Source organism: Orycteropus afer, unplaced genomic scaffold (genome assembly GCF_000298275.1).
Source record: "Orycteropus afer afer isolate SDZICR_OR568_19922 unplaced genomic scaffold, OryAfe1.0 scaffold00235, whole genome shotgun sequence".
NCBI lineage: Eukaryota > Metazoa > Chordata > Mammalia > Tubulidentata > Orycteropodidae > Orycteropus > Orycteropus afer.
Window position 1 is genome coordinate 1513576 of NW_006921822.1, and position 16641 is coordinate 1530216.

General features: G+C 39.5%; 2 protein-coding genes across 2 annotated transcripts in view; one reads left to right on the forward strand and one right to left on the reverse strand.

Annotated features, from left to right (window-relative positions):
- Positions 1-8440, reverse strand: part of RCHY1 (ring finger and CHY zinc finger domain containing 1) — a 63238-nt gene extending 54798 nt beyond the window's left edge. The window contains exon 1 of the mRNA XM_007949017.2: positions 8351-8440. Within this exon, the coding sequence (XP_007947208.1) occupies positions 8351-8440 (90 nt within the window). The remainder of the gene's footprint in view (positions 1-8350) is intronic.
- Positions 8441-9601: 1161 nt separating this feature from the next.
- THAP6 (THAP domain containing 6) overlaps positions 9602-16641 on the forward strand; it is a 25777-nt gene continuing 18737 nt past the window's right edge. Inside the window, exons 1-3 of the mRNA XM_007949022.2 lie at positions 9602-9681; positions 11068-11275; positions 15475-15600. Of these exons, the coding sequence (XP_007947213.1) occupies positions 9602-9681; positions 11068-11275; positions 15475-15600 (414 nt within the window). The remainder of the gene's footprint in view (positions 9682-11067; positions 11276-15474; positions 15601-16641) is intronic.

A 16641-nucleotide genomic window follows, 5' to 3' on the forward strand; every position in this document is an offset into this window, starting at 1 on the left:
ATAATTTCCACATTCTGTGGGATCACCTTTCTTTGGAATGAGTACAAATATGGATCTCTTCCAGTCAGTTGGCCAGGTAGCTGTCTTCCAAATCTCTTGGCTAACTGAGTGAGTGCCTCCAATGTGGTATCCGTTTGTTGAAATATCTCAATGGGTATTCTGTCAATTCCTACAGCATTGTTCTTTACCAATTCCTTCATTGCAGCTTCGACTTCCTCCTTCAGTACCTTGGTTCTAGATCATATGCCACCTCCTGAAATGGATGAAGATCAACCAGTTCTTTTGGGTACAGTGACTCTGTGTATTCCTTCCATCTTCTTTTGATGCTCCCTGCACCATTCAATGTTTTGCCCTTAGAATCTTTCAATACTGCAACTTGAGGCTTAAATTTTTTCCTCAATTCTTTCAGCTTGAGAAATGCCAAGTGTGTTCTTCCCTTTTGATTTTCTAACTCCAGATCTTTGCACATTTCATTATAGTAATTGGCTTTGTCTGCTCGAGCTGCTCTTTGAAATCTTCGGTTCAATTCTTTTATCTTGTTATTTCTTCCATTTGCTTTAGCTACTCTCCCCTCAAGGACAAATTTCAGAATCTCTTCTGTAATCCATTTTGGTCTTCTCTTCTTTTCTTGTCTTTTTAGTGACCTCTTGCTTTGTTCATGGATGATATGCTCGATGTCATCCCACAATTCTTCTGGTTCCGGTCACTGATGTTCAATGCATCAAATCTATTCTTTAGATGTCTCTAAATTCAGGAGGGATATATTCTAGATCATATGTTGGCTCTCGTGGACTTGTTTTAATTGTCTTTAACTTCAAGTTGAACTTGCACATGAGCAGGTGATGGTCTGTTCCACAATCAGCTCCTGGCCTAGTTTTGGCTGAAGATATGGAGCTTTTCTACTGCCTCTTGCCACACATGTAGTCATTCTGATTCCTGTGTGTTCCATCTGGTGAAGTCCAGGTGTAGAGTTGCCATTTGTGTTGTTGAAAAAAGGTGTTTCCAATGAACAAGTCGTTGGTCTTGCAAAATTCTACCATGCGAGTTCTGTCACCAAGGCTAAATTTTCCAACTACTGGTGATTCTTCTTTGTTTCCAACTTTTGCATTCCAGTCACCAGTGATAATTAACACATCTTGATTGCATGTTCAGTCAATTTCAGACTGCAGAAGTTGATAAAAATCTTCCATTTCCTCACCTTTACCTTTGGTGGTTGGTGCATAAATTTGAATAATAGTCGTATTAATGGGTCTTCCTTGTAGGCGTATGGGTATCATCCTATCACTGACAGCATTGTACTTCAGGGCAGATCTTGAAACATCCTTTATGATGAATGCCACGCCATTCCTCTTTAAACTCTCGTTCCTGGCATAGTAGATCATGTGGTTTAAAATAGTAGATCATATGGTTAAAAAGGGAACTGGAACAGATCAAGGAGTCAACCGCAGGGACCCAGGTGAGGAGAGGGAACCCAGGCCACCCCACAAGCAGCAAGGGAGAAAGACAGGGAGAGGACAGAAAAGGCAAAGGGGACCAGAACAGATCGAGGAGTTAGCCACAGGGATCCAGGTTAAGGGTGACTGGCAGGATTTCCAACAGCTAAGGGAGACAAACTCATCTGTCGGTTTGTCCTACTGTGGTGATGTGTTACTGTGAGTTTTGAGGCTGTGCCACTGGTGTTTCAAACCCCAGTGGGGTACACATGGTGCACAGGTATCAGCCCAGCTTGCAAACTGAGACAGACTAGGAAGAAGGAGGAGGCCATCCACTTCTCAAAGAATTGGCCAGGGAAAACCTTGAATAGCAGAGGAACACTGTCTGATACATTACTGCGCAACTTTATGAATAGTCCAGAACACTGTCCAATACAGAGGAGGAAAATGAGTCACTTAGCTTAGAAAGCTCTTAAAGGAGGACTGGGAAAGAGCATTAGCACAGTAAAATCAGCCTTACTCATATAGCTAAGGTAAAGCTTGAGACCTGCATTTGCTGACGTGGCACCACTCAAATTGAAGAGAAAGAGCTGCAAACATCCATTAATAATTGGAACATTGAATGTAAGAAGTATGACTCTAGGAAAATTGGAAGTTGTCACAAATAAAAAGGAATGCATAAAGATTGATATCCTAAGCATTAGTGAGCTGAAATGGACCGGTTTTGGCCATTTTTAATCAGACAACCATATGATCTCTGCCTCTAGGTGGGCTCATATTAAGCCTGGCAGTGACAAAACTAACCAATCTCAACATCAGAGTTCTACACATCTTATTTGCATGGTCCCACCCAGTAATCTAGTAGGAGTTATAAAGACTATGGCTAGAAAAGTCATACCAAGTAATTCACTGCACTGCAGGTCACTTCCTGGTTTTTCTAGCCATTGTCCCTTTCATACTTCAAAAATTAACAACCCCTTCACAATAAGTTTAAGAATAGGCACACCCACAAAAGCATGTAAGCCAGCTACTTCATGCCTTTATCTCCCCCCATTTTAGACAGCCATTTCTAATTTGCCTGGCCCTATCAAACCAATGGGAGCTCTGGTGGTACCTAAGGCATTTGACTGCTAATCAGAAGGCTGGTGGTTCAAACCCACCAGCCACTCCTCAGAAGGAAGGTTGGGCAATCTACTTCTGTAGTGATACTGCCTTGGAAAGCCAAGGAGGGGTTGCTATGAGTTGGCTCTGACTCTACGGCAGTGGATTTAGTTTTTGGTTTTTGGATCAAACCACTACTCTGAGGAGACAAGCATATTCCTCTCTATGAAGAACCTTCTGTTCTGGTTGGAACTTTGACCATCACTCCCATAAATATGCAAAGTCCAGTCCAGAGTGGTCCATCAAATTGCAGCTACTTAATACCAGCTCAGTGTCAAGTATCTTCCTTTTCATTTGGTCAGGTTCTGGTCAGCTCAGCCCTAACCATCCCAGCTAAGTCAAGGGTACCAGCTGGAAGTTGAGAGTCACACTCCTCTGTTCACTTCAGACCAGCCAGCACCTTCTCTCTCTCATCCCTAGTCCTCAGGAACTAATTCAATGCCCATAGGCTCAGGAGTCCACACAACTCCTTGTACTTTAGACCAGTCAGCCCTTCCTCTCATCCCTAGCCTCCATGGGCTAGGTCAAAGAGTACCCAACTCAGCCCATTTCTTAATTGATGCACATTTCCCCATTTCTACTCTTCAAGCGGACCCAGGTGGTCACAAGCAAGTAGCATACAAAGCCATCTATTTGCCAGCTTCCTATGCTATGACTTACCATACATACATAGTTCATTCCCTAAAGATTTTTAACACTTAACTGGCTCCCTGTCTCCAACATTATTCCTGTCCTAATTTTTAGTGTTCTGCATTCCACGCTGATAATCCTGCCAGTACCCTGAACAATCAGTTTTTTGACTTTCTCACTTCCCATGACCTTGTCCTCCAACCCTCTTCAAGCCACATACTCTCATGGTTATAGTTAAGAACAGTGGTTCTCAAAGGTTTTAGTTTCAGGACCCTTTTATACTCTTAAAGAATATTAAAGACCCCACAGAGCTTTTGTGTATATGAGTTATAGCTATTGATATTTACTATGCTATCAATTAAAATAGACCCCCAAAAAAATTAAATATTACTTCTGCTTAAAATAATAACCCATAAATAAGACATTTTAATGAAAAACATTTTCAAAAAAAAAAAAAAACAAAAAAAAACAGCTGGATGTTCATATCTGCTTCTACATTCAATCAGTTACATTGTTTTGATTAAAGTATAGGAAGAAACTTGTTGCTGTTGTTGTTGTTATGTGCCGTCGAGTCAGACCTGACTCATAGCGACCCCTCCTTGTGTTTCCAAGGCAGTATCATTACAGAAGTAGATTGCCCCATCTTCCTTCCAAGGAGTGGCTAGTGGGTTTGAACCGCCAGCCTCCTGGTTAGCAGTCAAGTGCTTTAGCCACTATGCTACCAGAGCTCCCCTACAGGAAGAAACTAGTGTCATACAAATATGTAGTTGGAAAGGGAGAGTATTTTTAATAGTCTTTTAAGATAATTACAGATAATCTTCTCTGATACGAAATCAAAATCTGATAAGTAATAGTTTCTTAAAGGTTAGTTGCAAAGTGGAATTTAAAATCATTATCAATGAACTTTTCTTCCTCTTTTACATTAAAATGTACTGGTGTATCTTGCATTTTGCATGAATCTTTTACCCATGCATTAGTCATGTGGAAAATAAGAGTTCATTGAGTTACTGTATTTTTACACAAATAATACACACGTTGTACATTTTGTTTTTTTTTTCTGGCCGGAGGTGGCAGAGTACACAATCCTCTTGCATTTTTCTTGTGTGTCTTATACGGGGGGAAGGATATTCACATGGGTATATGAGAAAAATATAGCATGCAGCTCTTCCAAATGTTCACATATTTTATATATAATATCAAAAAATAACATTCATTAATATCACTACTCATCTCATCAGAAAAGTCTTTAGGTATTGGGAAGTTTCAAGCTTCCAGTGACTAGTAAGTTTTCCAAAATACTATCAAGTGTTTTCCTTGATGTGCCGATCTCATTTCTTCCTTTTCAAGAAAATATTTGTTAAATACTCAATTTTGAGTAACCATACTTCTTTCAAGTTAAAAAAAATGCTGTTCAACAGAAAAAGTGACAAGTTCCAGATGCAACTCAACTGCATAAGCACTTTTCCTTAAGATGCTCATATTAGGTTGCCTAAGTGCTTAATGAAAATTTCCCATTTCATCAAGCAATATTAAAAACACATACATTCAAGGGCTGAGATTTGATAAAATTATTTTATTGCTTCATCAGTGATATTCTTAAGTGAAAATGGTTTTTAACTACAGGTATAGTACAGTTCAGTGCTACTGCCTTGATTCATGCAAAGTGCAGTTTCACTCATTATTGCTTTTGCACCATTAGTGCAAATGTCAATGAGATGAAAAAGGCAAATACTTACTTATGAAAATACTCTGACGCAGGGGAGCCCCTCCCTGGAAGGGTCTCAGAGGTCCTCAGGGGTCCATTCACCACACCTTGAGAATAGCTGTTCTAGCACAAGAACTGCACCCTCTTTGTATCTAAATTTCAAACACAAAATTCTCTAACCACTACCTCTTCTCTTCCTAACCCCAATTCTCCCTTTGCATGTACCCTAACTCCCTTATCACATCTCCCTCTGCATACTCACCGAGCAAAACCCCAGTTTTGGTTAAATCCATTTCTCTCATATTCATACAGGAATAGCTGAATATGGATAAAAAAAAACACCATCATCCTAATTGGTCTCACTTTGAAGTCACAACCACTAAAAAAATGAAAGCCCTTACTACCGTAATTCTCTAGTCAATACCCTCATTCTTCTAGATTTTAAGATCTAAAAATGAGAGGATTATTTCACATTTTCTCCTATCTTCTCAAACCTCTAACACCTCTTCCCTCCTCCTTGCACTTTGTTGAGGACCTTGCTTCTCACTTTACTAAGAAAACAGAAGCAATCAAAAGAGAATGTCTACACATCCTCCTACAAACTCTATTAACCTAAATGCAAATGGACCTCATGCTCTGCCTGACCATCTGCCAGAGTCTACAGTTCATGCTTCTATCTAAGGCCAACTCCTCCATCTGTACACTGGATCCCAACCCCACTCAGGCTACTCAAGGACAGTAATCCTACAGTTTTCTCCTCTCCCTCCTGCACTATAAAATGTTCCCACTTCTTTGGATCATCCCCAAAAATATATAGCCATGCTGCAACATCTCTGACCTTAAAGAAAAAAAAAAAATCCCACAATCCCACATCTCCCAGAAACCACAGCCTCCTATGTTTGCTCTCCTTTACAGCAAAACACCAAGAATTATCTAAAAGCACTATCAACAGTTCCATTCCTCCCATTTTCTCTTGAACTCCTTCAATTAGGCATTGCCCCTATTTCTCTACTGTAACATTTCTTGTCAAAATCACTAATGTCCTCCTCCTTGCCAATTTCAAGGTTCACTTTTCATGCCCCTTTACTCAAACAGCTTCATTTGATGCAGCTCATCACTCTTTCCTTAAAGCTTTTCACATGGCCTCCGGTATTTAAGTTCGAGGTAGACTAAAAAAAAAAAACACCACCATCAAGTCAATTCCAACTCACAGTGACCCCCTTTGGGTTTCCAAGGTGGTATATCTTTAGATTGCACAGTCTTCTTTCCACGGAGTGGCTGGTGAGTTTGAACCGCCAACCTCCTGGTTAGCTGTCAAATGCCTTAGGCACTATGCCACCAGAGCTCTTTAGAAGTAGAGGAGGGCAAAAAATGTTTGACACCAAGTCAGTCAAGTATCTTCATGCTATGGACTACAGGATCTAGTGGTGTGCTATCTAATGGGAGACTTGGGGGTGGGGAGTAAGATCAGGCTGTTGAATTAAGTTTTATGCTCAAGTTTGCAATAATAACAGAACATCTCAGTAGAAATGGAATCATAAGGATAGAATTCAAATTTCCTTACACAATAGTTGGTCAATGACCAACTTTGAATGAGTTTCATCCAGTACAGTGGTATAAACCATGGCCTACAAAAAAGGATTTAGATTGTTCTTTCAGGCCTGAGACTACCACTTGCTTCCAAAGACTTTGTGTCAGTGACAACAGGGATGATTGGTGAAGTGAGATCCTAAGAAAAATATGATGATGATGATGACGGCAGTCCACAATTACTAGTCACTCCAGAGAAAAAAGCCTCATAGTGCAGTGGTTAAGTATTCAGCTGTTAACCATAGGTCAGTGGTTCAAACCCACCAGCTACTCATGGGAAAATATGTGGCAATCTACTTCTGTAAATACAGCCTTGGAAACCCTATGGGGCAGTTCTACTCTGTCCTATAGGGTCGCTATTAATCGGAATCAACTGGACACAATGGTCTTATTTTGGTTTTTACTCCAGGGAATGCACACTATACAAGGAAGGAGCTCTGGTGGCACAGTGGTTAAGTGCTCAGCTCCTAACTTAAAGGCTGGCAGTTTGAACCCACCACCCACTCTGCAGGAGAAAAATGTGGCAGTCCATGCCTATAAAGATTATAGCCTTAGAAACCCTATGGGGCATTTCTACTCTGTCCTATAAAGGTTGCTAGGAGTAGGGATTGACTCAGCAACACACAACAAGCACTATATATTCACGATAGTACGTAATTTTCACTCTTTTCTTAAGAAACAGGGACTTCCATCATCCCTATTTTACTCATACAGAGTAGCTTGCTCAAAATCAGTCACTAGCGAACAGAGCTAAGCTCTGGGGGTAGGATTATAAAACTCTAAATCTCAAGCTTCCAAGCAAAGTCTTTATTCTGCTTCTTGCAAGAAACTTCAACTGGGTAGGTATCAACTGTCAAAATTCCAGATTGACTATAAAGTCTCCTCAAGGTAAATGGCAAAAGCAACAACACATGAATCTCTATGCACACAAGCATTCTCCTGTACTTCCTGTTGTTGTTGTTGTTGTTATGTGCCCTCAAGTTGGACCCGACTCATAGCGACCCCTCCTTGGGTTTCCGAGGCAGTATCACTAGAGAAGTAGGATTGCCCAACTCTCCTTCCGAGGAGGGCTGGTGGGTTTGAACTGCCAGCCTTCTGGTTAGCAGTCAAGTGCCTTAGACACTATGCTACCAGAGCTCCTATACTTCCTATTACTATACTAATCACATGTTTGTCTTCCTATTCTTTCCTTGCCAGGTTAGGCATACGCACTGACTAAAATGTGGCAAACCCCCCCCCCCAAAAAAACAAACCCACACTCACCGCCATCAAGTCCATCAAGTGGGATCCGACTCATAGCGACCCCTCCTTAGGTTTCCCAGGCGGTATCACTACGGAAGTAGATTGCCCAACCTTTCTTCCAAAGAGTAGCTGGTGGGTTTGAACCGCCAATCTTCTGGTTAGCAGTCAAATGCCTCAGGCACTACGCCGCCAGAGCTCCCAAAATGTGGCAAGCAGTCTGCAAAACTTATTTACTACAGAAACAGAAATCTTATGCTTCACCACTGGTTTATCCCTTTCCAGTATTTCATCATACACCTGCAGATGGGTCTGGGTTCGGAAAAGCCCAGCAGAGGCCCAGGGCTGCTTCAGGCTCTTCACAAGCAAAAACAGAGTATGCTTACAAAATATAAAGCAGGGAGCAAAAGTGAGGCCTAAAGTCGCCTGGCCAAAGACGTTTTCTACAAGAGGAACTCAGTTCCAGGTGGAGAGAGAAACAACCTAGCCTCAAACTTAAGTCCAAGCCTAACCACCTGGCCCACTCCGCCCCAAGCCAGCCCAGCCCTGCCCGGCGGAAGCTCTTCGGTGAAGAGCCCACTGAAGCCGTCACCTTCAAGAGACATCCTCTGTCATAATGCTCGCAGCCCCGCCGTCCTTGCTCTTGGACGAAGGCGCCATCTTCCTGCGCCGTCGCCGCCATCTCTTCCACCTCCCCTCACACTCCACGGACCTTTACCCAGGATGAAAGCCACGTCTAGAGAGCCAGCACCAATTTAGCACATCCCCTCCCGCCGCAACAGTCACCCGAGCTAATATGGCGCGTGAGCACGTGACCCGGGGCAGCCGGATTTCCGGTTCGCGGGGCGACGGGGCGGAAGCTAGGGAGGTGCAATCTCTGTTGTCGACGTTAGTTGCTGTCTCTTCTGCTTACGGTAATAATTCTTAGGTTGCCTCTTGTTTTATCCCCATCTCTACCCGCTATTCGGGACGCAGCTTGGAGCGGGGGGATGGCAGCTGCGCGAAGACGCCTGGCGACCCCTGATGAAGGGTTCGGCCGCATCTACACCTGTGACAGGGCAGCCCCTCCCTCTGTCCCCGTTGGGCGTACCGGGCCTCGAGAAAGGGCGGAGCTCGGCCAGGCCTCGGGGCTCCGAGCGGGTCCAGGAGAGCGCGCTGACGACGGACGCCAGGGTGCTGGCCAGCTCCTCTCTGAGAAAAGTGATCCACGTCCCTTTACTTGCTCTTCATTGAAAATATGTGTTAACATTTATTATGTGTCAATCACCAGCTAAACTGTGGGGACAAAAAAGTGAGAAGACAACACGCCCCACCATGCCCTCATAGAACTCAGAGACTGAGAGTGGAGAAAAACATTAGAGACTCATTGAAATAAATGTAAGATTACAATTTTGAGACGTGCTAGGAAGGGGAGGCGTGTGAATTGTAAAAGCGTATTAGAGAGAATTGGACTTAATCTCGGTATCAAAAAACATTTCCCTGAGGAAGCGACGCGAAACGACTCGACGGCAGTGAATTTGGTTTTTGGTTTTGGTGTGTACAAAGTTCTTGTGGCAGGAGGGAAACGAAGCCTTTAAGGACTGCTGAAAGGGAAGGCAAAATGAAATCAAGCGCCCCAAGGTGCATACCTTAATATTACTCTTATTAATGAGCTAAGCCCCTGGAAATTTTTGTGAGCAAAGTTCCCCGGTGTTGGAAGAAAAGAGTTGCCTTTGGCTTTCTAACATGATGATTTCATGTTTCCTAGAGCGTATTTAAGGAGCGCTGGTGTTCCACTTTGACTTTGGAGTTACTAACTTGTCATTTTAATTTTCTTTCAGTTCTGTTATGCGTTGCTAAAATCATGGTGAAATGTTGCTCGGCCATTGGATGTGCTTCTCGCTGTTTGCCAAATTCCAAGTTAAAAGGATTAACGTTTCACGTGTAAGATTTTGCTATAGTTAAGTACTTTTGACTGTTATAAAAAGCAAGAGACAGTTCTGCTTAAATCTTCTATTTTAATTCCCAAGTTCTTTTTAAGTAATGTTTTTAGTTATATTGGAAGTGGCAGCCATATCTGTACATTTTTACAGTTAGTTAAGAAGTTTTAAGATACCTATCAAAGAGTCACAGGCTGGTTAACAAAAAAATCTCAAACTCACTTTTGCTGTTACTATAATTATTTTGCATTTTAACATACCTTCAAGGAAATTTAGGGTTGTTTATGTGTACTTTACAATCTGAATGATCTTTGCCCAACTGTATTATGTCCTTTCTATTTAGAAATAAATCAAGTTTATGTTATAGGGAAAAAAATATAAATTAAAAGTTCAGACCAAAGGTTTTTTAGCAGATGTTGCACATAAATCAAGGTGATCCTAAATTAGTATTTTAGGCATTCTCCTGACAACCATAGGAAAGGAGTAGTAAGATTTAATAATTATTTATTTGGTAAAGGTCTATTTTGTTGCTTTTATGCCAGACATTGTGTTGTGACTGGAGAAAGAGCTGATGGCTACTTTGCTAGGCAATAGGAAATTAAAAAGACGTGGTTATACCCTACCTTACTCTAAAAAAAGATTTAAACTGATTTTTAAACTTGGAAAAGATAGTGGTCATTCGCCTCTGGATCTCTCAAAATATTTCTGATCTCTAGAACTCCAAATTCTGCAGCTATTTTCTTCATTCGGTCTCTAAACATGTATAGGCCTGCTATGTATTAAATGTTGTGCTAAGGAGAAGAATGGAAATACAATAGATCCTATCCATCAGGTTTAAAGTCTAGATAGGTCGTTAGATAGGAGAAGTGCCCACTGCTATTCTCTATCATCTATAGATGAATAAAAATCTTTAAGTGTGGATCTTACTATAAGGTGTTAAATATCCATTAAAATTTGTCTTCTATATAATATGAAGAATATTGAAATGAGGAGTGTGTCTGCAGTATGATTGGTAAAATACTTTGAATATTTAAACTGAGAAATATGAAAGCTTGAAGCAGGATGGTTTCCTGAATATGCAGTTCCCAAGAGTTAAATTATCAATTTAGTCACAGTTAAATAAGACAGCCTTAAAAACCAAAAGCCAAACTCACTGTCATCAAATCGATTCTAACTCATAGCGACCCCCTTTGGGTTTCTGAGGCAGTAGATCTTTAAAAAAGTAAATTGCCAGTCTTCCTTCCGAGGAGTACCTGGTGGGTTTGAACAACCTTCTGGTTAGCAGTTGAATGCCTTAGGCACTATGCCACCAGACCTCCTTAAGACAGCCTTAGTTCAAGGATATATCAATAGTGTTTAATTTTAAAATAATTTTTGTGTTTTTTTCTAGATTCCCCACAGATGAGAACATGAAAAGAAAATGGGTATTAGCAATGAAAAGACTTGATGTAAATGCTGCAGGTATTTGGGAGCCTAAAAAAGGAGATGTGTTGTGTTCAAGGCACTTTAAGAAGACAGATTTTGATAGAAGTGCTCCAAATATTAAGCTCAAACCTGGGGTCGTACCTTCTATCTTTGATTCCCCCTCTCATTTACAGGTTTGTTTATAAGATACTCTTACATCCTTACTCAGTTTTAGCCTGGTTCATGATTTGTTGTTAGGTGGTCTCAATGTGGTGCTTTTGAAGAACTGTCACCACTTTTGCTAACGTTTTTGTTATTTGTTTATTCATTTGAAATCCATTCTTTGAGTTTTTAGTGTAACCTGCTGCTTCAGCTTTTGTAATACGTGGTAGGATGATTTTACCGGTAGCCATGTCTAAACCTTTATACATTTCTAAGGTTTGGTGAAGTTGACTTCCTTTAAAAACTACTAGTTGAGCGATGCCACTTCATGACAATCCCATGTGTGCCAGAGTGGAACTATGCTTCATAGGGTTTTCAATGGGTGATTTTTCAGAAGTGACCAGGCCTTTCTTCCAAGGTGCCTCTTCTAATTAGCAGCTGAAGGCATCAACTGTTTGCACTACCCAAGGCCTTTTAGAGTTGGTACAACTCAAGATTTGGGCCTGAAAAAAATGGAAGTTAACATAAGAGGGTAAACCAAGAGATCCATTGTACCATTCCAAAGAAAGGTGATCCCACAGAATATGGAAATTGTCAAACAATATCATTAATATCACACGCAAGTAAAATCTTGCTGAAGTTAATCCAAAAATGGTTGCAGCAGTACATTGACAGAGACCTTCCATAAATGCAAGCTGGATTCAGAAGAGGATGTGGAATGAAGGATATCATTGCCGATGTCAGATGGATCTTGTCTGGAAGCAAAGATTACCAAAAAGATGATTACTTGTGTATTATTGACTACGCAAGAGCATTTGATTTTGTGGATCATAACAAATTATGGGTAACATTGAGAGGAATGGGCATTCTAGAACACTTAATTGTGCTCGTGATAAACCTGTACATAGATCAGGAGAGTGTGGTTCAAACAGAATAAGGGGATACTGCATGGTTTAAAATCAAGAAGGGAGTGCATCAGGGATGTGTCTTTCCACCATACTTGTTCAATCTGTATGCTGAGCAAATAATGTGAGAAGCTGGACTGTATGAAGAAGAACATGGCATCAGGATTGGAGGAAGACTTACAACAATCTGTGACATGCAGACGACACAACCTTGCTTGCTGAAAGTGAAGATGACTTGAAGCACTTACTGATGAAGATTAAAGACTACAGTCTGCAGTATGGATTACATCTCAATATAAAGAAAATGAAAATCCACACAACTGGACCAGGGTATCATGATAAATGGAGAAAAGATTGAAATTGTCAAAGATTTCATATTACTTGGTTCCACAGTCAACACCAGTGGAAACAGCAGTCAAGACATCAGGTGGTGTATTGCAGTGGACAAATGTGCAAAAGACCTCTTTCAAGTGCTGAAGAGGAAAGATGTCTCTTTGAAGACTCTGGTGTGCCTAAGCCAAGCCATGGTATTTTCAGTCCCCTCATATGCATGTGAGAGCTGGACAGTGAATAAGGAAGGCCAGAGAAGCGTTGTTTTTGAGTTGTGGTGTTGGCAAAGAATACTGAAGGTACCATGGACTACCAAAAGAACCAAAAATCTGTCCTGGAACAAGTGCAGCCAGAATGCTCCTTGGAAGCGAGAATGGCCAGACTTTGTCTCACCTACTTTGGTCATGTCAAAAGGGACCATTCCTTGGAAAAGGATATCATGCTTGATAAAGTGGAGAGTCAATGAAAAAGGGGAAGCCCCTCAACAAGATGATTTGACACAGTGACTGCAACGATGAGCTCAGGTATAGCAAGGATTGTGAGGCTGGCATAGGGACCGAGCAGTGTTTCATTCTGTTGTACGTGGGGTCGCTATGAGTCGGAGCCAACTCGATGGCCCCTAACAACAACAACACAATGTTAAATATTTTTCTGGTACAATAGCTCTCAAACTTTAATACACATAAGAATTATCTGGGAGCTTATTAAAATTCAGACTCCTATACCATACTCCCAGAGAATTAAATTCAGTAAGTTTGGATTGGGATCTAGGAATCTGTACGTTTTAATAAGCATCCTCTATGATTGTGATGCGAATGTATGGATTGCATTTTTAAGAGAAACAGAGTATGGATTTTTTTTAAGTAATTAGTATCCAATGTAACATATATATGGAAAATACACACATTATAAGTGTACAGTTAAATGAATTTTTACAATGTGAATACTTCATGTACCTTCTTAGTCACTACACCCTAAAGCTAACTACTACCGTGACTTCTGTCACAGACAGTTAACATAAATGAAGTCATACAGTATGTACTCCAGCTTCTTCTCTCTCAACATTCTGTTTGTGAGATTTATCCGTGTTACAGCATATAGTAATGGCCTGTTTATTTTCTTTGCTATCTAGCATTCCATTATAAAAATAAACTATAATTTCTCCATTCAGCTGTTGATGAATATTCAGGTTGTTTTCACTGAAACGATTATGAACAGTGCATGTAAACATTTTGTCTGGGTCTTTTGTTATGTACACATTTCTGTTAGAAATATAATTGTTTTGTCCTTAGGATGTGTATGTTCACCTTTAATAGATATTGCCATTCTTTTCCAATGAGTTTCACAACTTTGTAGTCTCACCATCAGCATATAAAAGTTCCTCTGGTTCCACATCCTTACCAGCACTTGGTGATGTCAATTTTATAGAACATTTTTAATGACCATTTAGCAGGCAATACTATGTACGAATAATGTTTTTATGTAAACAATCATTGCTATGTTCATCATCTTTCACTGTTTTAAGCAGCACTATGACGAACATTGTAGCTTATTCTTTGTTCATATAATGTCCTTGAACTAAATTCTTGGAAATAAAATTGCTAGGTGAAAGATGATAGACATTTTTAAGGCTTTAACTTTTTAGGCAGATCTCCAAAAGTCCCCACTGAGAGCTTACCAATTTACTCTCTTATTTAAGAATATCTATATCTTCGCCCTAACACCCAGTATAAATTTTATTTTTAACCTTTGCTAGGTTTGATAGGTGAAAATGGCATTTTATTGTCTTGACTTATCTTTGATACTGTGTGTTTCTACATTTTTTCATATTTTTTTATTGGGCATTTGTATTTATTTTGTGAGTTAATTGTTCAGGTCCTCTTCTGTTTTCATCTTTTTATTGCTATTTTGTAAGAATACTATATATTGAAGCTATGAGTCATTTTAACTCCCATCTCTGTTGCAGATAGTTTTTGTTTTGTCTTATTTATGGGTTTAGGTGTCACTGTTTTTGAAATTCAGAATTTTTTTATGTCTTCAATTTTATTTTTTGTTGTTAAACTTTAGCCACCTTAAGAGTATATAAATATCCCCTACATTTTTTCTAGTTCCTTTTGATTTTAATTTTTACATTAATTTTTAGTACATATGAATTTCATTTTGGTTTTTTATATGTAAAGAGTATCATAGTTTTTCTTAATCGATAGAATTTTACAACATGATTTATAGCCTCTCTCTACTTCTTTAAAATGCCATTTTTTATCTTATCTTAAGGACATAATGGGAGCTCTGGTGGCATAATACCTAAGGCACTTACTGCTAACCAGATGGCTAGAGGTTCAAATACACCAGGCACACTTCAGAAGGAAGACTGGGCAATCTACTTCCATAGTGATATTGCCTCAGAAACCCAAGGAGGGGTCGCTATGAGTTGAAATCAACTCGATGGCAGGAGAAGGACTTATTATCTATTGGTCTGTTCTCTAGATTTTCTGTCTAGTCCTAAGAAAGTAATATGCCAGTTTAACTGTTGTTACTATGTAATAAGTTTTTTAATACCTAGTCAGGCATATCCTCCATCTTCTTTTTAGAGAAATTTGTGTTTCCAGGCAAACTTTGGAGCTCTGGTGGCATAGTGCCTAGGCCATTTAACTGCTAACCAGAAAGCTGCTGGTTCAAACCCACCAGCCCCTCCACAAAAGGAATATTGGGCAATCTACTTCCGTAGAGATACCACCTCAGAAACCCAAGGAGGGGTAGCTATGAGTTGAATGGACTTGAGGGCAGTGAGTTTGGTTTTTTTTTAAGGCAAACCTTAGAATTATTTTTAAAATGTTCTTTTAACATAATTACAGTGGAATTTAAAATATACTGATTTTTAAAGGCAATTTCCATGAAAAGCAATCCTGTATTAATTTCAGTATTCAAGTTAAAAAATGAAATTTTAAGAAAGGAAAGAAGAAACTGCAATGACTTCTATTAACTATTCTCAACAGGGGAAAAGAGAAAAACTTCATTGTGGAAAAAACTTTGCCCTCAAAACATTTCCCATCACAAACCATAATCACCAGCTTGTTGGTGCTTCCTCATGCGTTGAAGAATTCCAATCCCAGTTCATTTTTGTAAGTACGGTTGCTTACTGAGCTAATATTAATAATTTTAGGACAAGTATGTCCTCTCCATTACAATCTAATTTCATAATCTTAACTAAAAACTAGGAGAGTTTATATGTTTAAATTTTTTAAAGTGTAATATCAATTAATAAAAATGCTTTCCAGGTTCATTATAATTTACATATATACAGTAAAAACGTAGGGGTACTTAATCCTTTGGTTACATATTTAGTTTGCAGGGTGCTTTTGCAGGGATATTCCTATGAAGAAAATGGGATCGTGAATTCCTCCCTTTGAGTACTGTATTATGCATATGGAAATATCTAATTTAAGAATAGATAAGTCTTTATGTTTTCCTGAATACTAATCATACTCATACAGACTATTCATGCTTACATTTACTTATTTATCTTACTGCCTGGTAATGTTAGAGTCAGGTGTAGAATCCAGATCTGTTTTACTATGTTGATTATTGTAACATTATAATAATTCTTGAAATCAAGTAATGTTAGCCTTTAAACTTTGTTCTTTTTCAAAGTTTTTTGGCTGTTCTATGTCTTTGCATTTTTATATGAATTTTAGAATCAGTTTGCCAATTACTACAAAAAAAGCCTGCAAGAATTTTGACTAGGATTGTGTTGAATATATAAAGCAATTTGGGAAGAATTGATATCTTCACAGTATTAAGTCTTTCAACCCATGAACTCAGTCTTTCCTGCCATTTATTTTGATCTTTAACTTCTCTCAGCAGTGTTTTGTACTTTTTTATTATTATTATTGTGATTTGGGTGAAGATTTACAGAGCAAATTCACTTTCCATACAGCAGTTTACATATACTTTGTCTCATGACATTGACCACAGTTTTCCACAATGCAACAGCTCCCGTCCCACTTCCTCCCTATAGTTACCTCTTCCCAGTGTCTATCCCTCCATAGACTCCTGCCCCCTAAGCTGTTTTCCTGTGCATAGGGAGCCCTTCTTTCTCAATGATTGTTCTCTCCAAGGAGTGTATCTACCTCAGGTAAATGTTCAACTCATATGCCTGTCTT